We start from the raw sequence: 24,035 nt of genomic DNA on the forward strand, positions 1-24,035 counted from the left end.
GGGTCATAGGGTAGTTCAATTTTTAACTTTTTAAGGGACCTCCACACTGTTTTCCAGAGTGGCTGTACCAACTTGCATTCCCACCAACAATGTAGGAGGGATCCCCTTTCTCCACATCCTCTCCAACAATTGTTGTTTCTTGCCTTGTCTATCTTTGCCATTCTAACTGGCGTAAGGTGGTATCTCAGTGTGGTTTTGATTTGAATTTCCCTGATGGCTAATGATTTTGAACATTTTTTCATGTGTCTGTTAGCCATTTGTATGTCTTCATTGGAAAAGTGTCTGTTCATATCTTCTGCCCATTTTATGATTTGTTTATTTGTTTCTCGTGTATTGAGTTTGAGAAGTTCTTTGTAGATCTTGGATACCAGTCCTTTATCTGTAGTGTCCTTTGCAAATATATTCTCCCATTCCGTGGGCTGTCTCTTAGTGGGACTTTATCAGGATAAAAAGCTTCTGCACAGCCAAGGAAACAGTCATGTTCTCTAATTTGCAGTAATGCATTTGTGTCAAATTCAGCCTACAAGCCACCCTTGAGAACAGCGCTGGCACTTGGTGCCCCAGAGAAGGCCAACCTAAACTCTGAGTCCAGGCACCACGGGGGACTGTGGATCAGCTATGGGTTAGGGACCCCAGACACATCACTGCAATCCTGCTTCTGGTGTAGATGGATTCTCCCCATGAGGTATGGGTTTACAGAGCTCTTTAGTGCCTGTGGTAGAGACAGCTCCAAGTTCACCAAAACCCATTTCTCCACCTGCCCCCCCTCCCGCCCCATGGGTTCACAGCTAGACTACATTTGCCAGCCTCCTTTGTGGTTCAGTGGGACCATGTGACTGAGTTCTGACCAATGGAAGGTGGGTAGAAGTAATATATGACTTCTCTAAGCATAGCCCATACCAGTTTCCTGGACTGTCACCTGCCATCTCTCTGTTCATGAAACTGACTCTGAGGTAAGTTTCTTAACCTGTCTGTTCCTCAACTGCCTGATCTATAAAATGGGGCAAACATTACATTCAACCTCTGGAATTGTTCTGAGGAGCATTTAATGATGTAAAAGACAATGAAATTGTTAGCTAACCTCACGGACTATGAAATTGGAACATCTGGATTTAAGGCTTCACCTCATGGTTATGTGAATTTGAGCAAGTTTTTAAACCTCTCTGCTCCTATTTCCCATTCTGTAAAATGGGAACAACTAACACTCACCCAATAGGAATATGGTAGGGAATAATTTAAGTTAAATGTATAAAATGCTTAGAACAAAATAAGCCTGGTATCTAGGGAGTGCTCTGTAAGTCTAAGCTGCTACAACTGCTATTATAGTAATTGTTGTTAGTATATAAAGTGTGCCAAGAAGGCTGCCTGGTGCACAGCATAGTAGCATTCATAAATGTTAACCATCATTATTACTTTCCGCGAAATATGTGTAACAATAGAATACCAGAAATAACTAAAATAATAGGCATGAAGTCTTACCATAGTGCCTAATATCCAAAAAAAAATGTGAGCCTTTAATAAACTCCAGTCCTGTTAAATGTCACATGTGCTCTGGAGGGAAAGAAGGATCTGAGGGTCAAGACCACGCACTGGGAATGGATGACAATGACAAAGGAGAGATAGAATAAGCAGATGGATGCACCACAAACTTTACCTTTTCCATAATACGGCTTTGGACCATCCTAATCCAGAGCCAAAGATGAACAAGGTTCTTAACCTTCTAAGACCTCTAAGGGGGTCCCCTAGATGGAGCCCAGTGGGTCCATGAGCTTGGATCAGAAAAATAAAACTAAATTTCTACCAACATCTCACTGTAATCTAGCATTCCCTTTAATTATAAATGTAAGCAACAAATCACAGTAGTAATTCCAGTACCTGTGACCAGTACCTCACCAACAGAAATAATAGATTTTTTTAGTCACTTTACATATTATAATTGTCACAGATATCTCAAAACATCATAATGCTTATTGCTATTTCCAAATTATAGTAATTACTAGGCTTGTTTGTTATTTAATGTGTTATAAAGAAAACAACAATTTCACTAGATCCCATTATTTTAGTAAATGCATTTCAATATAAATGCTTTCCTTAGTGATCTTAAGTTTTTTATATTAAGTATTTTAAGACTTTAATCTGCAAAAAGGCCCACAGTTCTCCCCAAATGCCAAAAGAGAACAGATCTCTGGTCTACGGTCTTGAGGACCCTCAGTCCTATACACACAAAGGCAAGTTCAGGACTCCACAGACCTGTTTACCCAGGTGTCTTCTGGCAAGTGTCCTCCTGGACCCTCTGTCACCTTGTCTATAAACAGGAGCTAATCACGTTCTTCACAAATGCTCCATATTATTAGATTAAGAGTCAAATGTGATATGGAATGTGAATCTACAGACCGAAAGTAATAGGTTCTGCACAAACTTGCCAAAACCTTTGGGAGGCAGAGACTATTGGAGGGTCTGCTGTCAGATTTTTTTTTTTTTAAGATTTTATTTATTTATTTGACAGAGATAGAGACAGCCAGCGAGACAGGGAACACAAGCAGAGGGAGTGGGAGAGGAAGAAGCAGGCTCATAGCGGAGGAGCCTGATGTGGGGCTCGATCCCACAATGCTGGGATCACGCCCTGAGCCAAAGGCAGACGCCCAACCGCTGTGCCACCCAGGCGCCCCATGCTGTCAGATTTGAGTTGGATCCCAGCTGGACCCTTACTGACTATGTGACTGTAAATGTGTAAGTTTCACCCCTCTGAGTCTCCCCTTCTTCTTCACAATTGAAAGAAGGACAGTAAATGGAGAGAAACTGCAAAATATAAAACAGGTACCTGGCAGGTAGCCACAGTGTAGGGCTTGGTGAAGCACAGTGGTTGGGATGACAATAGAGATGATTACCATCATCATTATCACAGTGTGGCAGGTATTTAATTCTCACAGAATATGTGTGTGCTCCTCCTCACATTTCCCAGATCCCTTCCAGTGGGTGCCATGGGACAAGTTTTAGCTGGTAGACTGTGGGTGGAAGTGATGTGTGTAATTTCTGTGCTGAGACAATGAAAAACACAAGAGAGACTCTGTATTCTCTTTTGCTCCCTGCCACATTGATGGCCAAGGTGTGTGTTGACATGATGCAGCCACAGGGAGAAGCAGCTTGTGCTGTTTGATCACTCCTGGAGAATCACCCAGTGCTCACCGCATGTGCAGCATGGGTGAAAAAGAAATCTCTTTTGGGTAAGTCATTGAAACTTACCCCCTTCACTTGTTACTTCAGCCTAGCCTAACCTCTCCTAACTCATCTTTTTTTTTTTTTTTAAAGATTTTATTTATTTATTTGACAGAGATAGAGACAGCCAGCGAGAGAGGGAACACAAGCAGGGGGGGAGTGGGAGAGGAAGAAGCAGGCTCATAGCAGAGGAGCCCGATGTGGGGCTCGATCCCGTAACGCTGGGATCACGCCCTGAGCCGAAGGCAGATGCTTAACCGCTGTGCCACCCAGGCGCCCCTCCTAACTCATCTTTAACTATGAAAACCACAGAGCAACAGACGACATCCCCTAATCGTTGCAATGGGTAGATCTGCCATGAGACACACTAGAATTCAGCACCTTCCTCTGAGACTGGAGTATGCAATCCATTTGCAAGATCTGGGCAGAATCTAGTCTGAAGACTGAATGCAATCCAAGGAAAGATGCTCATCAGTCACTCTCCCCAGCTTCAACTTACTATCAGAAAACCCTGCTGATCCAGCACAGCATCTGCTCACTGCAACTCTAGAAGCCTTCTTGAGATACTGTGTTTGCAGTCAGCAACCACATTAGTTGAAACCACTAACATGAAGCTTCCAGACAGCATTCTCTCTCCTTGCCTCCAAAGGTATGAGTAGCTCTGAGCATTGCAAAGGCCTCTTAATATCTACGTGATTGCCAGTCTATAAGGAGGAGGGGGCCAGAGGACCAGAATTCCCACCTATGCTGCTGCTGAGGACAGTAATAGGGCAAAGTATAAAACATAATTAACACATTTCAAATCAACATGTAAAACGTGTCAGCTGTTTGAGTATTAATTAATATTTTTCCAAACTAATTACATTAGAATGACAAGGCCAGAAAGACACTAAAAGAGATTACTAATTTTGTTCCACTCCTCTTATTTAAATGGCTGCATGGATTACCACTTTATTCAATTTTTACTTTTTTTAAATTTACCAGAAACGATCTAAACACCACACTATTTCACAGCTATCATCATTTATTCATAGCTCAATAGAGGAAGCCGGAATAGCAATAACTCTTTTTCCCCCCCTAATTGTCATTCTGGTGAGATAAGTGGGATATCAGCCCCAAGTCAAGCTACATTAGTGCTGAGAATCAGGCACAGTCACGAAGTTTCTCCAAAGTGTGTGAGCATCATTTGTCATGAGAGGTTTGTGTTGAGCAAAGCAGACTTTAACCCAAGGAGGTTTTCAAGCCTGCTTCCCCCATCTTAGCTGGGCTGCTGGTTTAGAAGGCAAATTGCCTAGAAGCAAATACTAATTCTGCCTACTAGCCATATGGCCTTGGATGGATCCCATCAACTTTTCTGAGCCTTGGTTTTCTCACCCATTAAACAAAGGTTATATTAATACTCATCTGCCCAAGTTTCTTGGAAGGAGCAAACAAGGTAATCCATGTAAAACGCTTAGCACTATATCCAACATACTGCGGTCACTCAACACATGTTGGCTGCTCTCATGACCACCACCACCACCATCATCACTTTCAACACCCCAGAACTTTGCTAAAAACATCTCTTCACCCATCTACGTATTTTACTAGATTACAGGCTCCTTGAGAGCAGGAAAATGTCTGACTCATTTTAAGTGACCAGGGTCTAAAGGAATAGCTACAGAATAGTAGATGCTCTCTAAGCGTGCTGAATCAGCACACAGACCCCAAAGAGGTCCATTTGCTAATGCATACACAGTCTGCTCAGTTCCAGACACCCTGAGCCCCACCTGGATACAACCACAGCCCTTCCTCCTTGCCCTGTGCTAGAAGGATTATTTCCCCGATTTCCTCAGGGGAGAATCCCACAGTTGCCTACTTGGACCTCCTCCTTCTTCACTGACCCTTCATTAACCTTTGCCCTTGGCCTTGGTTTCAATCAAGTTCAACCAGTTGAACTCCCCACTCCCTGGAGTGCTTCTGAACATCCCAACACTGCCCTTCAGATGCCATTTCCAAGCCTTCTCCCATGTCCCCTGCAGAAGCCCTCCCAGCGTGGGTGAGTCCATTTCTCCTTCACCATTGATAGAACATCCTGAGCCCTTGGAATTATGCAACATTACAGACTATGACAGACTGGAGCCTCCACTGTTCAGTCCAATTTGGTGGATCGCATCTGAGAGGGAGAGTGAAATGTGAGCTCAGAGCACATCTTTTGATCTTAAACAGTCAGAAGGCTAGAATGTATAATGCTATGGAAATAAATGGTGTCAAAACTGTAGGAAATAATTCATGGTATGGGAATGGGTTTTGTGATCACAGAGCACTCACAAAATCTTAAAACAGAGAGTCAACTAGATTGGTTGAGCTGTGGCTGGGGAAGCTTAGAGGAAAAGAAAATTTGGAAGAGGACAGACTAGATTTTTCTCTCAAGGGTTGAAAGGCCCAGGCTCTCCCTGAGAGATGGGAGGTGACTCCTCGCTTCCCTTCCTCATCACCTCAGCTGGCTTTGGAGTCTAACAGTCGTGGATGTGATTCCTGACACCCCTCGTGCTACCTCTGTTACTCATTTAATTAACCAACTTGAGCTTCAGTTTGCTCATCTGTAAAATAGGGAAAATAATAGTGCTTACTTCACAGGGCTCTTATAAGGATTAAGTTAATAAGAGAAGATATATAAAATGACCTGTAGAATGCCTGGCATACAGTCAGACGCTAACTAAAAGTTAGCTTTTTCCCCCCTTTGATTACTTTTCTCATTACCCTCATTGCAAAGTATAAATGCTGACCTCCTTCTAACTCATGCTCAAAAACTCACAGAAACCCATTTTCTTCTCTGATAGAAGCAACGAAAAGAGAATTTTTTTAATTGCTCATCTTTTTCAGGAACCATTAATTAATGTCCATGGGGGGAGTAAGGTGTTTTTGGAAGGCTTTGGGACTAATGCTTCCATTTGGTTTAGAGGATACAAACGGGTTCTAGGTGCCTTCTCCGCTATTTCCTCTTTTTTTTTTTTTTTTTTAAAGATTTTATTTAATTTTTCGACAGAGATAGAGACAGCCAGCGAGAGAGGGAACACAAGCAGGGGGAGTGGGAGAGGAAGAAGCAGGCTCATAGCGGAAGAGCCCGATGTGGGGCTCGATCCCACAACGCCGGGATCACGCCCTGAGCCAAAGGCAGACGCTTAACCGCTGTGCCACCCAGGCGCCCCTCCGCTATTTCCTCTTGTGGTTTAGAATGAATTTCCAACAATACTAATAAAAACAACAACTACAATGACTGGCATATTATGAGCTATTTATGCACTAAGTAATATGCTAATTGCCTTCCATGCCTTATATCATGCCTTTTCACCTTCACGAAAAAGCTATAAGGTTCGTTCTTTAATTATCTTCATTCTATAGAAGAGACAAATGAGACACGCAAAGGTTAAGTAATTTTGCTGAGTTTCGCTGCTAGCAGGGACTAGAGATAAGAAATAACAGAGCTGGGGTTTGAACTCCACACCCCATCCTCACAATGCTAATGTTCACAGTGGAAGGAGCCCCAGAGCTGTAGTCAGACTGATTCAAACACTGGCCTTGCTATTTAATTCTCGGATAAGTTTGGTAAGCCTACACCACCGCTCAGGGTGTTGGTTTCCCTTCTCGGTAGAATGTGGACAGTGACACACATTTTAAAGATTGTCGTGAAGATGGCACAGTGTGCGGCACCCGGACACACATAGTGAATGACAGCACAGCGTTCACTGCTCATCCTTCTGCTCTGGCGCTTACACATGTTGGTTTGCTAGATGGATCTCCCTGATCAATCCGCCTCTCACGAGTGTGTTCCCTCCTTCTGCTTATTTTCCTCTTTATTTATTTATTTTTTTAAAGATTTTATTTATTTATTTGGCAGAGATAGAGACAGCCAGCGAGAGAGGGAACACAAGCAGGGGGAGTGGGAGAGGAAGAAGCAGGCCCACAGCAGAAGAGCCTGATGTGGGGCTCGATCCCATAACGCCGGGATCACGCCCTGAGCCGAAGGCAGACGCACCGCTGTGCCACCCGGGCGCCCCTATTTTCCTCTTTAACCCCCAACCCTAACTCTGCTTCCCTATTCTCGGCACATAAATTTCCTTCTGCTATTCACTAGGAAAATGAAAGCTGCCAGGCATAACCGCTTTCAATTTCTCTTCCTTCTCCTTCAAATTTACCCACACGTACTCTTCACCCTTTGTTTCTCAATGTCACAGAGGAAAAAATGCCCTTTCTCAGCCGAATTAATGCCATAGTTCTCTGGCACAGGTGCTGAGCCCTGGTGACACAATGGTGAGCCAAGCACATACCCTCAGGGATACTCTGGTCACCTTCAGTGAGTAAACCCCACCTGTGCTCTAATTCTCTCCTTGCATCCTCTGAGGCCTGTCCTCCAGGCCTACAACATACCCAAGCCTCTGTCATCTTCAAAATTCCTTCATGTCAGAGAACATCATTTGCTGGGCTCAACCATTTGGCCCTTGATGGGCTGGTCTATACCGTGCTTTTGGGTCTTCTCTTTCCATTTCCCTCCTAAGCCATGAAATCTAACTTCTTCTTCCACTACCCACACTGGGAAGGCTGTTGTTGAGAACATTAATGATTGCATACTTGCCAAATCCAGTGCCATCAAACCAGTGCTCACTCTCCTTGACCCCAGTGAATCATTCAGTACCCTCACCTCTCTCTTATAATCGCTTCATCTTTGTCTTGCATGAAGATACTAGGCCTTGGTTTCTCCATGTTCACTACAATCACTTTCACTCTCCTTTACTGCTCTCACACCCCCTTTTAACGCTTGTTCCTTGAACATGCAAACTCTTTCCCATCTGTATCTCTGCTCATATTCTCCATTTTTTTTTTACTGGATGATGACCTAACTTACTTTTTCAAGGCTCCAGTCTTCTATATTACTCCCCTGGGAAGCCTCCATAGATATGCCACTCCTATCTAGGTTCACTTACATTTGAACTCAAATTCAAAACTTCCCAAATATGGACTACAGCTTATGGAGAGAGCGTCACTCTTACAAATACCCTGGTGCTCATAAAAAAATGGATACCATAGCATTTATGACATAACCCCCCCAACCCCCACACTGGACCATATGTTCTTTGCAGGTCTGATTTCACATCAAAATTCTATATGTTTCTCAGGGCCTAGAGCTGTGCCTAGGATCTAAGACCTGTCACTTAATTATCCATCAAATTAAAAACATGTCTCCAACCATATCTCCAACTGAGACTTCTGGGCTCTTGAATTAAGGCCAGGTGCTTTTTAAACTATTCCTTTAGGGGCGCCTGGGTGGCACAGCAGTTGGGCATCTGCCTTCGGCTCAGGGTGTGATCCCGGCGTTATGGGATCGAGCCCCACATCAGGCTCCTCCGCTAGGAGCCTGCTTCTTCCTCTCCCACTCCCCCTGCTTGTGTTCCCTCTCTTGCTGGCTGTCTCTATCTCTGTCAAATAAATAAATAAAATCTTTAAAAAAATTAAATAAACTATTCCTTTAAGCTGGTTTCAAGGACAGGGAAAACTATCAAAATGTGATGGGGCAAAATCAGACAAGGCCAAGAGTATCCACCGGAAAGTGTTGCTAATCTTCAAGTGGATCTTCTCCTTGGTAGAGAAAAAGGGACCACTAACTCCAATGTGAATTAAGCCATGTAACTGAACTCCAGCCTGGCTAGGATCTGGGTCAGCCACGGTGCAAAATCTTCACAACAAGTTTTCAAAGCTACAGGTCTCAAAATAAATTTCTAATGAGCCTATTTACACACTGTCATGATTTACACAATAGATAAAAGACAGGGGATGTATGAAGAAACAAAATAACAACTGCCGAACATCTATTTTGTGCCAGGCATCTGAGGCATTGCGTGTAGATTATCAAATTCTAAAATTCAAACCAACATTCGGGGTGGTTTCATTATCCCCCTTTTACTGATGAGAGACTTCTTTAGCAGGTAAGTGACTTCCCCACAGGCATATGACTTCTAAGACGTGGACTCACGATTCATATGTCATCTATTAGACTCCAAAGCTCATGTTATTTCCACTGTAACCCTCCTCGTGCAATAGCTCAACTTTTCCTTCTAAAATATTCTGACTTCTCAGGTGACCTGAAATGGCCAGGACTGGTCTTCTGCTGACAGCCAAAGAAACTCAGTCCCTTTCCAAAAACACTGGTTTCTCTCCACATGGCTCAGAGTACTTACAGGGCTCCAAAGCCCTGAGACTCAGGGTTGAGAGAGAGAAAATAAATGATTCCTTGGCCCAGAATAAAGTTTCCTTCTGGAATGAAAAAGGGATTAGAGGGAGGGAGATTCTACCTACATTTCCTGAAGGCCCCTGGGCTTTACCACCTGCACTGTTTGCCATTGCAATTATTTGGGATGGCAAAACTATAATATCAATCAATCTCAGTCCGATTCCTTTGCCATGTATTAGGAGCAGGCCAATTTATCAAAATTGAGGCCCTCCACTGGGTTTATATTGCCATTAAACTATCAACAGGAAATCATTAAGGTGAGGCAAGAAACCAACTGCTAACTGAAAAGAAATGATTTTTTTCAAACATCCTCGCCTGCAACCTCCTTTGTTTGGCTGTCAGCATAACCAACTGTGGGGCTGGGTCTCAGATCTTTGTGTTAATGTGCAGTTGGTGGTGGAGAGAACTCAGATGTAGGCATTTGCAATCCAATGGCTATGCCCAGGTTACTTGGTTCTCTCTCAGCAGGGCAAGCTGCGTGATGATAAATAGGGGGGAAATGTGTATGCATTTGTGCGATAAAACAAGCTTAATGATTCTGAAGGGGAAGGAGTCCACGAGACATACAGTAGCAACTTAGGAACAAAATGGAACCATGCAGGGCCAATTAATGTGCAAATATGTGTGTGCTGAACTTGCATTCCATTCATCATGTGGACATGGAAATTGGGCCATTTATCTGTTATATTATGTATGTGACATCTTAGTTTGGTTCTTACAGGCTGCTCGGAGACAAAGGGCCATGTGCTTTGCGGCTAGCAGAGGGAATTTAAGATAAATTCTTCAGCTGTCATAAACATTGCTGGGCAGAATTTGGTCACAAGACAAAGCTCTTTCCTCTGCAGGGTTTTAACATTTCTCAATAGTCCATGTGCCATCTTATTAAAACTGTGTGTGGTGCGGGGAGGGGTGGCATATGCCATGAAAAATTATTGGCACAAACAGCTTGCTGTCATGTTTTCAAAGTCCAGATTTAGCAAACGTTATTCACATATTCACTGTCAATCTGTAGAAAGAAAGGGAACTGGCAAAGCCATTCATTCTCACTGATTCTGTGGGTTTGTAATTCTTCTTGTCCTCCTTGTAACCAATGACTCCTCCACAGGTGGGGTTTGTTCTTCTGAAATTACAACCGTTTGTCTGTACTTAGGAAAAAAGAAAGTCATTTGAGAAGGAAAAGGACCTCACAGAAGCACTTTCCCAGAGCCACTATTATTTACCTAACAGAACATGCCATGAATATGGATCATGCATTAAATAACGGTGATCGCTTGCTTTGATGAATTGCCATTAGAAATTCAATTAATAAAAGGTTACCTCCCTGCAGTAGTGCAAAAAAATATGATCTGGCTGCAGCAATTACAATTTAGCCTTAGAAACAATGGTTAGGAGAAAGAAAAAGTTTTTGTTTTTGTTTTTAAACTGGGAAATAGGAGTCCAACACACAAATGAAGGGAGGAAGGGAGAGAAGAAGGGAGGGAGGGAGGGAGGGAGGAATGGATGAGCAAGTGAATTTTGGCTATTTCTGATGTACAATTTTGTCTATTTGCTGAGCATTCCTGTACTTTCATCCCACTTCCCCCACCTGATCATCCTTTTTTTTAGTCATGCTGTTTTATATTTTTAATGTTTGCATTTTCCTTCTTTTTATTCCCCCCTCCTCCTCCCTTTCCTCCCGTTGATATACAAATTGTTTATTATGAAGCGCATACATCTTAAGTATGACGCTCCATAAATGTTACATGTGCTGGTTACCTGTGTGATCATATCCAGGTGATGGTGGTGAGTATTTCCATCTCCAGTAAGTTCTCTTGAGCCCCCCACCCAGTCAGCACCTTCCAGAGGTAATCACTATTGTTTCTTTAATCACCAGAGATTAGTGCTTGTTTTAAATGTATGCTAATAAAATCAGAGTGCATTCTTCTCTTCTGACTTTTTTTTTCATTCGACATTATGTTTCTGAGAGTCATACAGGCTGTTTCGTATATCTATACATAATTCTTTTTGATTGCCACCTTGTATTCATTGCATAGATATAACACAGTTTATTTACTGTAATCCTATTCATGGACATTTGGTTTGGCTATGATAAAGTTTCTATGAAAACTCCTGTGTACATTTTTTGGTGGACAAAAGCACTCAATTCTCTTGGGCACACAAGCAGTGGAATTACTAGATCATTAAACATTTCACCAATATTTACAGTATTCCAATTCTCTAAAACTCCATTTTTAAATCTGAAAATGGCAGTAACAATATCCTCCCATATGTGATTTCTGTGAAACTGAAAAGGGGCAACATATGTAAAGGTGTTTTTATTGTTGTTTGTTTTAAATTGCCAAATGTGACACAAATGTGAGACTATCTAGGGGGAAAGCAGAAAGATGGAAGATCACAGGAAACAGGCAACTGTCCGTCGTCTGACCTCAGAGGCCTGAGATAACATTCAGGTATGACCTAGAAAGCAGGACTGGCCCTTAAACAGTGGCAGTGCTAACATTAACTGAACACCCACTATGCACCAAATTTTTATGTGGTGTTGTGGACTTCTATGTTTGTGTCCTCCCAGAATTCATAGGTTAAAAACCTAACCTCCAATGTACTGGTATTAGGAGGTGGGGCCTTTGTGAATGATTAGATGATGAGGGTGAAGCCCTTATGAATGGGATCTGTGCCCTTGTAAGAAAAGACAGAAGAGTTTGCTTCCTCTCTCTGCTCTCTTGCCACACAAGGATACAAGGAGAAGATGGCTATCTTGCAAACCAGGGAGAGTCCTCACCAGACAACAGATCTGCCAGAGCCTTGACCTTGTACTTCCCAACCTTTCTAACTGCGAGAAATAAGTTTCTGTTGTTTAAACCAACCAGTCTATGTGATCTTGTTACAGCAGCCTGAACGAGAATACACGGCAGGGCAGTTAAGAGCCAATACTTTGTACCCCACCTTGAATCCTGGCTCTATCATTCACTAGTTGAATGGCTCTAGGAAAGTTATTGAGTCTTTCTGAGGCTCCATCTATGCTTCTGAAAATGAGGATTATAATAGTGTGTACATCACAATATTTCTGTAAGGATTTTATAAGATGATACGTGTAAAGCCTTACATAGTAAATGGTAAATTCGTGCTGAATACACGAAAACTGGTATTTTAGTTACAGCAGACTAGGAGAGTAAACACTGCCGCTGCCATTTTTAATGCTCTCAACAACCTCCTGTGATGTGTATTGTCATTCTCGTTCTGAAAATGAGGAAATAAGTTTGGGGAGATAAATGACTGGCTCAGGTCACTGGTCACAAGATCATGGGAAGTGGGTGGATACTAGTGGCTTTTCACCTCTATCCCATCCTTCTGCTTCCCATTCCATTCCCCTTCCCATCTGATCTGTTTCCCAAATACCTGCCTCACTAGGCATCCAAAGTAACATTTACACTATTAACTCGTCACAGTTCCTGGAAAACTTCTGCACACCAAGCTATCATATCCAAGCATATAGACATTCACCTGGAGTTTCCACCCTTTGACAATGGTGTCCCCTTATACTTTGTAGAGCCCTGCCAGAATCTGCCTCCACAGCCATGTGATAGATCCAAAGGAGGTGTAATTATCCTCATGGGGCACCTGAGGAGAGTGAGTCTCAGCAGTCACAGTGATGCACAATGCCACACAGAACCCAGGCTCTCGAGGCCAGGGTCCACGCTCCTTGTTCTACCCACGCAGTACCATGGGGAGTGCAACTGCCCATGTATTTTGGAGATATTCACTAAAGAACATTACATATGATTCCCAACGATGGCCACCTTGCTAATGACATTTGACCAGTGTCTTTTTTATCCTTTACCAGCCTCAGTCACAGTTCCCTTCATGCCCAAGAGGACAAGAAGGGCGAGGAAGAGGAGGGAGGAGATGGAAGAAGGGTATAGAGACAGATGGAGGTCTCACTGCCAAAGCAAGGGCTTATCTTAGTGAAGCTGGAATCATAATGTGTAAATACAGACAGACTTTAAAGTCACCAAGACAGAAGCAAACAGGACATGTGGCTTTGAAACCACCAACCATCTTTACCAGGCTACTCAGTGTACACCTGGTCAGCCCCAAACAGCACCACAGAAACTAGCCAACTGACAATGCCCTATCCAAACAACGAGGAGACTGCACAGAGCAGATCACTACCCATTTCACTGCATCAGAGAAGGAAACCACGTCAAAGTGTCCTCCAAAGAGACAGCAAAACCACATTTCCTACCTCAACTTTGCTGGCAGCCAGGCTTGTCAAAACCTGAAAGTTAAAGAAAAAAAAAAAGACATTAGTATTGATTTGATAAGAAGGTAACTGGATTAATTGTCTTTTTAAAGGGACTGGCATCAATAATTTGTTATGACCCAAGGGGACAATGAGTATAACACACACACACACACACACACACACACACACACACACACACCCCAAAAGGTACTTTTCTTCTACCAAGCACAGCAGCGAGATTTGTTTTTTCCAGTCCTGTGTATAAGATGAAGAAGATAATTAATATTTTCAACACATTATAACCATCTTGCCAGGAAAAAAAAAAAAAAAGGTAGGAGGGCTGTGTGCAGTGCCCGTGTACTGATAATAATTAAATGAACACTGAAAAAGCAAAGGCATTGAAGACATTTTTGAGGGTTTTTTTTCCTTTAAGTTTCAAGTCAGTGTGAGAGGAAGGTAAAACTACAAACTACATACAGCAAATGTAGCTTTCTGTTTTCAGAATGCCTCAAAATATTGTGAAATAAAGCACTGTGCCAGGCATTGTGCCAACTTTACACTTACCGTCTCATTTAATCCCCAGAACAACTTATATTATTCCCATTTCATAGAGGAGAACATGGGGTTTAGAAAAGTTAATTCTTCCAAGCCCAAAACATTATTAAGTAGGGAAATTAAATTAAACCCCAAGATAATATCACATAGACTCTATGGCTCCTACCCACAGCCCATCTTCTCTCTCTGGACTCAGACCTAGTTTGCAGCAACATGGCTAAACACACCAAGAAGGAATTGTCAGTAAATACAGGACCCGTTATGGTGCCTCTCTCAGGAAAATGTTGAGGAAGGTTGAAATAAGCCAGCACACCAAGTTACACTTGTTCCTTCTGTGGCAAAACCAAGACAAAAAGACAAGCTGTGGGGATCTGGCACAGTGGTTCTTACATGAAAACCATAGCGGGGGGTGCCGAGACCTACACCACTTTTGCCATCACAATAAAGTCTGCCATCAGAGGACTGAAGGAGTTGAAAGACCACTAGAAGTGCCACCATTTGAAACACTGCTAGCCTATAATAAATGGGTTAATTTATGTAACAACAACAAAAAAGATTTGATTTACATACCACCCATCATCATTCATATACCTCAGAATATGCATAGGGGCAGATAAGATTTTTTTTCTTATAACTTTCTGTCTTGCAACTTTCTATCTTATATCCGAGGTTGACTTGGCCAACCTCAGTCATATTTTCCTACCAGACTGCTATAGTCTGAATTCTGTCACCTTAAAATTCATGAAGCTCTAACCCCCATGTGATGATATTTGGGGATGGGGCCTTTGGTAGGTAAATCAGTTTAGATGAGGTAATGAGGGTGGGCTATGCACGAAGGGGTTAGTGTCTTTATCAGAAGAGGCACCAAAGAGCTTGTTTCCCTTTGCTTCCTCTCTCTACCTGTATGCACCAAGGAAAGGCTAAATGAGGACAGAATACATAGGAAGCTACCTGTAACCCAAGGAGACAACCAGACACCAACTCTGCTGGCATCTTGACCTTGGACTTCTGGTCTCCAGAACTGTGACAAATAAATTTCTGTTGTTTAATCTGCCCAGGCTATGGTATTTTGTTATGGCAGCCCACACTGACCATGATACGGATCAATACCAGCTCACAGTTGTGACTCCAACAAAGTGCTTAGGAATCTGTGTCTTCTTGAATTAGCTGACCAGTCCCTGGAGCTCATAGTGGACCAGCTCCCAGGAGCAGCTCTCCCACACTCACCTCAAGGCATCAGACCAGCCCTCACCTAAGCATTAGCCCCAGAAGTAGCTCAGACAGAGCTTGCTGCCCACTGGGTGGCTTCACACATCATTAGCCTCCTAAACATGAGGACAGCCTTCAAACTGACCTCAGCCAAGACAGTCCATTAGCCATGGCCTGAGGCTTGCCAAAGCATGAATCCAGGGGCCAGCCCTGGAGAAGCGCTCCAAGGTCTGATGAACATCAGAGCCCAGAGCCTCCCTGATCTTGCTCTCTGCTCTGGAGCCCTATTAGAGCTGAGGCTGGGAGAACAGCTCATTCCCAAGCAATTCACCGCAGACGCCTGGCTGCACAATGTTACACGTGTGTGTGTGCGCGTGTGTGTATACTTGTACACGCACACATCTCCCTGTTGAAAACCAATGGGAAATGGAAGGGTAGCATGATATTCAGCAGCTACAGGTCTTAAGCAGTTTGCCTCTCCCTGCTTCACAGAGCACAAGGGCAACACAGTTCCCAAGTCTCTCCTAACTTCTAACTTTTGCATCTTACTAACTCTGTGCAAACCCAATTCTTACATCAACCTTAGATAGATATACATGCAGAGAGAGGCATAGATAAAGCTATTCAGTGCAGCATTGTTTGTGATAATACATTTCTAAAAAATTTTAAACATTCACAAATAAAAGAATGGCTAAAATACTGAGTTTGAACACACAAATGCCCACAGGGGCCAGGGAAGTAATGAAAATGTTAAAGCAAGCTGCCTGTAAGATAATAGGGAATGGAGGGGCCTATGTGGAAATTAGAGATTGCCTACCCTACCTAAAGCTATCTGCACTTAATTTAAAAGAGCTAGATATGGTTCTGGCCAACAAAATACATATGTAGTCTGGATGTGGCTGTTGGACTCCAAATTTATGATCCTCTAAGCCAAACCAATTATAATACATCCATATTATGAAATATTATGCACAGTTAGAATATTATGTTTTTCATAGTGTTCTGACATGAAAAGGCTGTATAGCACATACAATAAATGAAATAAATGAAAAAGAAAAGATGGAGAAAAGGACACATAAAATTCTACCAATCTCTTAAAAAAAAAAACCCTAAGGTCTATATGCATTATACATCCCTCCTTCCCTCTCTGAACACACATAGATGTATGTCTGAAAAATGTCCAGGAGGATACTCATCAAGCTAACAAAAGGTCTAGGAGGAAACTGGAACTTGACTGAGAATTGATGGGTTGAAGAAAGTTGTGGGGAACTTTCTTTTTTTGAATTGTTTGAAATTTTTTCATTGAGAATGTATCCATGTATTATTTGTCAAACTAAACATAGATTTAAAATAGGATAAAAATAAAGCTTTATAGTGCTTCAATATTAATAAGAGACTTCAGAGAAGTGCTGGGTTTCTTTTTTTCATTGAAGAGTGAACTAAACACAACTCTCTCACCCATTCATATGACAGAATAGAAACTCGGTCGTATGGTCACGATAGGGAGTGGTGGGGCTTGTGGCCAACTGGAAATAAATCATACTTGGATTTATAATTCCACATATTAGATAAATATAGGAAAAGCAAATGGTGAAAGTTACTAGAACTCTCTATATGCTGCATTGGGGGATGATTTTATAGTTCTAATTCTGTTAGCTCACTTCTAACACACACAGCTCAGGGCTTATTCAGGAATGTGATACCCACAGACCTCAGGGGCCCATCTGTGATCCACTGTGGTATGTCGGTCACCTAGAACAGACTGCAGAGGCCAACTGCATGAATGAGGTTTCTGTAGGGGCTGCAGGTGCCAGGCTAAGGCATTTGGCTTTTATCTTGTCAGCAGCAGCCATCAGAGGGTTTCCAGCAGGGGCTGATATGATTAGAGCCATCTTTGAGGTGAGCCATTCTGTGCACCAGCAGAGGGCACAGAGGGGATGCCGGAAACTCCCGGCAGGACACTCCTTAAAGCTTTGTTCCAGCCATTTCCCATCCCTTTAATCATTTCCTTCCTCTTCTTCCATTTCTCTACTTGTGTTTGAAATTACAAAAGCCGACATTAAGGGTTTCCTCCTCGCTTGTGCTAGGAACTTGATGTACATGATTACGTTGAGATCCTCACCTCAACTCTAGGAGCTGGCTCTCCTGCCACATTTACAGATAGGGAAGCTGAGGTTGGAATGCTAAGTTCCTTTCCACAGTGTCAGAGGCAGGGTTTGAACGCAGATCAGACATCAAAACTGCCTTCAAAACCCATGCAGGGATTATGTCTACACACTGGAGATATGGATTCCCTCCTGGGACTTCCCACAGATTAATAGATACCAGGGCTGAGTTAATTGACAGAGGGAAGATCACTACTCAGGCACACCCACTTAGTCTCCTAAGGACCTGAGTCTGAGATGCCCAAATACCATCTGGGGTTCTGCTGCTCCAAACAATTCAATCTTCTGTGCCGAACATTTTGGGGTACCATTCTATTAATTTTGCAGGAGTAGTGGTAGACAGGCCTTTTTTGGTAGTATGGGATAGAAACAATTCAAAATAGTCTAAGGACACAAAAGAATTTATTAGCTCATTTGACTGGTAGAGCACACTTTAAAGGGATCTAGATAAGGATTAAAGAGGCTAAGTTACTTCTCTGGTAGAGCAGTGAACTGAAGCCAGATCTCTATAATTCTAGAAACCTTCACAGGGGACAGGTAGATTTTGGGAAGCCTGTGGGTGCAGCCCTCTTATATTTACCAGGGACATTGAAGCTCAAGCAACCAAATGTATAATGGCTTGACACAAGGGGTATTTGTTCCTTGCCCATGTCACAGTCTTAGGTGGAAGAACACATTAGAGGCCAGTTCTCTGCCACACGATCATTCAGGAATTCAGGCTGAAAGAGGCTCTGCCATCTTTAATATGTGGCTTCCAAGGTCACCATGGTCATCTTCATACCAACCACCCAGATGGAGGGTAACACATGCAGGAACACTGTGGTCGCCTTTATGAACCAGACCCAGAAAAATGTCATGCATTTCAGCTCACATTCTACTGGCTAGAGCTCAGTCATGTGGGCACATATAATGGCAAGGGTGTTTGTACATGTGGGCAAACTATACGTCAAAGAGAAGAAGATGGTTTTAGAGAGCACAGCTAGTAGGCCTGCCACACCTCTTCACTGCAGCACTGCCTTGCCCCAAATCCACTTCCATCCAACCTCTTCCAATTTCTCCCAGTGATTAATTCGGTCAGTATAACTCACAGTCTCTTGGTGCTGAGGTCCCCTCACTTTGCAGCTGGTCCTGTCGGGTGCATAAGCCAGATGGCTCAAACCCAGCTCTTCTGTGGTATCCTCCCGACACAGAGGAGACTCACTGGTCAGTTTGCAAGAGCAAAGCTGAGACGGAAGCTGTTGCTTTCCTCCATACCCTCTTTCTGCTTTCTCCTCTGCTCCAATACGCAGAAAGGGGCCGTCAGCAGAGAAGCTGCATGAGCAGACTGAGTCCTCTTACTGCTGGCTACCCGGCGTCTACAAGAGATCCCCTCAGAGTTCAGCTTTTCTTCTGTTGACACTGATAATTCCCCTCTCCCTGAATCCTCTGACCTTCTGCTTCCGTATCTATAACAGAGCTGGCTTGTCCCTCTGACAGAGCCCTGAGGAGGTATCTGAACCCTTGTGTTTGGCCCTCTTTCAAGTGTAAGAGATGCTCTGCACTCCTTTGCATTCAGTTGTGATCCTAAGGATCTATTCTGGGATAACAGGAAACATTTTAGTCCCCTGGACCAAACGGGCCAGCAATGGGTTGTGAATTCTTCACCATACTGAGTCAACTCTTACTTGAACTGACTGAGTCTCTGGGTTGTTTTCACTGGTGTACACAGAATACTTTAAAGTGCTAACATCAAAGAATAATAAAGCAGAAACCTGCTTGGGTTGTGGAATAAGACAAATGGGGTTGCTGCCACTCAGCAGCTGAGTGGCTTTGAGGTCACTTCCCTCATCTGAGAGAGTTTACTTTTCTCTAAACTGGGAACAGGGAAACTCTTCTCCCCCCACTCACCTACATGGTGTTGGTTCCGTGTTATCTTTTAAACGGTAAACACTAGTGTGTCTCCCTGCAATAGTTGAATTCCCTGGAGATTAGGGACTCTAAACATGGTTGTGGAATCGAGTTCTGGGTTCAAAACCAGCTTTTACCACTGTCTAGTATGGCATCTTGGGCACATGTAGTGACTGAAATTGGCCACATATTCTACGGTATTTCTTCCACTGAGAGGTGGGGTCGATGTTCCCAATCCATGAATCTGGGTGGTCTCTAAAACTGCCTTGACCAACAGATTACAGCAGAAGGGATATTGTTTCCATTCTGGGCCAGCCTTAAAAGACTGGCAGCTGCTACTATTGTCTGTGGGGACCCTCTCAGAGTGCCCTCAGCTGCCACATCAGAGGTTCAACTACCCTGCGACCACTGGAAGAGGCCACATTGAGAAACTTCGATAGAGAGTCCCAGCTAAGCCCAAACTTCCAGCCTCCCTGGCCAATGTGCCATCCACATAAGAAAAGCCATCTTGGACCCTTCAGGCTGTCCGTCTGGCAGCTAAATGCCACCAAGAAACCTCAGTCAGTCCAGGTCTGGCACACCCTGCCCAGATTCCTGACTCACAAAATCTTGAGCTATCATAAATGGCTGCTGTCTTGAGTCACTAGGTTTTGGGGGACTTTGATCACAGCAATAGATAATCACAATAAAAGGTACTTATCCTTTCCAAACCTGTAATTGTATACTTACAAAATGGAAAATACATTTAAACAAAAAATATCCATAAGTGCTTGCCACAGTCCCTGGCACTCAGTGAATGGTGAATTTATCTTTACTTTCACAGAACCACGTGCACTGTGCTGTTCTCTGTGCATCTCTACATGTGATGCTCCAGATTTACTGTCAAGTAATGATGTTCAGGGAGCTCAATTCGATTTCCAGGTGGTAAACTGTACATGGGTTGCTCTGGAATCAGAAACCCCTGGGCTTTCTAAATTCTTGCTCTATTACTTCCAAGCTGTGTGCATGGCCAAGGCAAAGCTACTACACTTCTCTGTGCCTCAGTTTCCTCATTCAGAAAATGGACACAAAAATCGATCTCACCGCCTTTTTGGCATGTATACGGGAATGTCTGGTCTGGAGCTGGAGAGAGAGACCAGACGGCTGTCACTTCAGTGAGTTTGGTGTAGCACTGTAACAGCAGCAGCCCTAACACCTGGTATGTTAAGCTCCACTGCACTTCATGGAACAGCCAGTGAACAGACCACCCAAAGGGGTATTTTTTAAAGTAGGCAGCTTCCTCTCTTCCCGCCATCCCTCTCCTCCACTCTAGCCCAGGACGTGGTTTCAGCCACTGAGCCACCAGAACTCAGCCCAGATTTTTAAATGTGAGTGTAAAAAAAGGAAAGAACCCATTCACAGATGATATTCAACAGCACCCCCCCCCACCAAATTCCGTAGGCTCCAGACATGTCCAATGAATAAACGTCTCTTAAAATTCTTCTAGAAAATGCACAAGGTTTCTCTTAATAACTCTCACTGTCAGAAATGAAATATTTACACGCACTGGCTTCAAAATTCTGGCAGCTTGTAACCTAAGAATAGTTTTACTTCTGGTGTTGAACAACTGCCCTAGGTCTATCTTGTGGAGGATTCTGAGAGGAGCACGAGGATGCAGGGCAGAGAGAAGAAAGGAAAAGCCGCCTGTGGTGGGGAGGCTGAGCAGGAAGCGGCTGACAAATCCCTGCCCTTGGTTTGCCCTTGAAGTCGGTGTATTGGGAAGGTTAAAGTAGTTATAGCACAAGGATGATGGGTGTCTGAGCGGTGACAAGCCCATCAGTCACCCTGACACGTGCCGGAAAACACCAAGAGATTACAAACATTATCCGAAGCTTAATTATGAGGCAGACAGGAGGCTGGGCTGGTGTGAGGAGGGGGGTGCTAGGATTGCCTGAGCCCATTCTCACCAGATCCTATAATCTTTGGGAAAAGTTGCTGCCATTTGTGTGTCCTTCCAGAGAGCCCCTGTCGCTTTTTAAGGTCAGACAGCAATGTTATAAAAAGCTAATATGGGTCTGTTTTCAAATTTAGATCAGAAATCTGGAAATGTAGATAAAGATCTTCAAAAACCTTCTTTTTCTTTGACTCAGTAGCTCTGCTCCTGGGAATCTCTCCTAAGGACACACTGGAGATACAGAAAATGTCTGTGGCACAAAAGCACGCTTTGTAACATTTCTGTAATGGAAACTACCTAGTTGCCCAACAACAGGGGACTGACTCAGCTTACTGAGCCACCCCTTTTCATGGAGAACTATATTTCTATTAAAGTGATGGTTAAGCAAAGTTTGAAATAACATGGGAAGATGCTCATACATTAAGAAAAAAAACAGAATATAAACAACATATACTACATGGTTTCAATTATGTTAAAACATGAATAGGAGAAATGTGGGAAGGAAATACCTAAAATAATTAGTGGTGTTTAGGAGGGAAGATTGGATATTTCATTTTCTTCTTCCTTTTTTTCTATGTCTTCCAAGTTTTTCCCAGGTAAAAAAAAACAAAAAACAAAAAATGGACAGAAAGTTTTTAGATACCATCTACTTCCCGCCAATCCTTTCAAATATTCTACCCATTTTCCTAATGATATCTTCCCCAGATTGGTGATCTAGAGCAAAGCTGGGCTGAATGATTCCAAACGGCACAAAGCAAAGGGACAAGGGACCTAACGTTAGTTTTACACACTTCATATATCAGGCACTGTGCTGTGAGTTTTCTTTACACTCCATCATTCAATCCTCAATTCTGCCAGGTAGGCGTAATTATCACCCTTTTATCAATGCCATGGGAACTAAGAGGCCAGATAAGTCAGGAAACTTTTCCAGACAACGTAGCAATTAAGAGTCAGGGTAGGAATGTGAGCTCAGGTTGGCCTGACTCCAAATACGTTCCCTTCCCTCCTTAACCATCAGCCACAGATGGAGAGAAGCACAGGTGGTGCCCTAGCTGTAATAGTCCTTCCTTCCAAAGCCCTTATGGTAAAATTCAAATTGCTATGGAAACATCTCTGGACTCCTCACCCGCCACCCCTTCCACCCCCACCTCCACCCCCAGTATCTCTTTCCTTCGTGGTCAGGGTGCCTGGAATCCCATAATTGGAGATGCTTTCCCTCAGGTTAAAAAGCCCTAACTCTTGCTTCCCTGTGTACTTTGTGAAAATGCATATAAGGCTGGGAGAGGTGATCAGGCATAATGCCTGCATAAGAATAGAGAATGGGTGGAGGCTGGGGAACATGCACTGACCTTGAATATTTTGATGTTGGGGAGGGGAATGCAGGGCACAAGTCACCCCAAGGCACACTCTGGGTATATAAACACTTAGCATTTTTGGTTGCCCAGCATCTCATCTCTTTTCTTAAAAGCATCTCAATTTCTGGGGCACCTAGGTGGCTCAGTCAGTTAAGCATCTGCCTTTGGCTCAGGTCATGATCCCAGGGTTCTGGGTTCTAACCCCGTGTTGGGCTCCCTGCTCAGCGGGGAGCCTGATTCTCCCTCTCCCCACCCCCTGCTTGTGTACTCGTGCTCTCTCTCTCTCTCTCTCTCTCTCTCTCTCTCGCTATTTCTCTGTCTCAAATAAATGAAATCTTTAAAAACNCCCCCCTGCTTGTGTACTCGTGCTCTCTTCTCTCTCTCTCTCTCTCTCTCTCTCTCTCGCTATTTCTCTGTCTCAAATAAATGAAATCTTTAAAAACAAAAAAACTCAATTTCCATTTCAAGAAATCACCTCTCCCTCATTTTTGTGTAATCTCAGTGAGGAGGTGAATTGAAGTGGCCTTTTTCCCACTTCACACATTGAAAGGGCAGATCCCAGGATTCTTAATACTGGCTGCACTTTGGAGTCACAGAGAGCTGGACAAAAGGCTGCTCGCCAGGATCCGGCCCCAGGCGTCCTGATTTCATTGATGTGGGGAGAGCACTGGGCATTGGTATTCATTAAAGCTCTCCAGAGGACTCTGATGTGCAGATAGGGTTGAGGACCACAAGGCTGGATAGTCTTTTCAATCCCCCCAGGACAATGGGGAAGTACACATGTCCAAACACTGCCCCTCTCTCCTGAGATCTTTTGAATCAGTGACATGAGGGAGAAACAAATGGCTGGGGTATATTTATCCCATGAACGGTGGGTTCTGCCCAGGCCACTTCTGCTATGAGAAAATTCCTGCTTCCTGGAACTCCAGAGCCAGTTTGGTTCTTGCCTCTTTCCAACCTTTTCTCCTCCCTTCCTACAGATTCTGAGAGTCCCAGTCCAACAAATTCCCTCTTGTTGGACCCAAGAACAGTGGAATGTAGTCATGAAAATAACAAAGCAACACAAAAGGGCCACACAGAGGCAGGTAGGAGAGTGACCAGGACCACTAGACCTTCCTGCTAATAAATGATAGAAACGATAAACATCCACCAAACCTTCATATTTCTCCTTCCATCATGTGGAGTTGCCACTAGGAAATGGCTG

General features: G+C 43.5%; 1 protein-coding gene across 12 annotated transcripts in view; it reads right to left on the bottom strand.

The window, feature by feature from the left end:
• Positions 1-24,035, bottom strand: part of RBFOX1 (RNA binding fox-1 homolog 1) — a 2,017,010-nt gene that overhangs the window by 1,515,740 nt on the left and 477,235 nt on the right. For all 12 annotated transcript variants that reach the window (XM_034670396.1, XM_034670397.1, XM_034670388.1 and 9 more), the window contains exon 4: positions 13,728-13,760. In XM_034670396.1, coding sequence (XP_034526287.1) covers positions 13,728-13,760 — 33 coding nt within the window. The remainder of the gene's footprint in view (positions 1-13,727; positions 13,761-24,035) is intronic.

The sequence above is a fragment of the Ailuropoda melanoleuca genome, chromosome 10 (assembly GCF_002007445.2).
Source record: "Ailuropoda melanoleuca isolate Jingjing chromosome 10, ASM200744v2, whole genome shotgun sequence".
Taxonomy (NCBI): domain Eukaryota; kingdom Metazoa; phylum Chordata; class Mammalia; order Carnivora; family Ursidae; genus Ailuropoda; species Ailuropoda melanoleuca.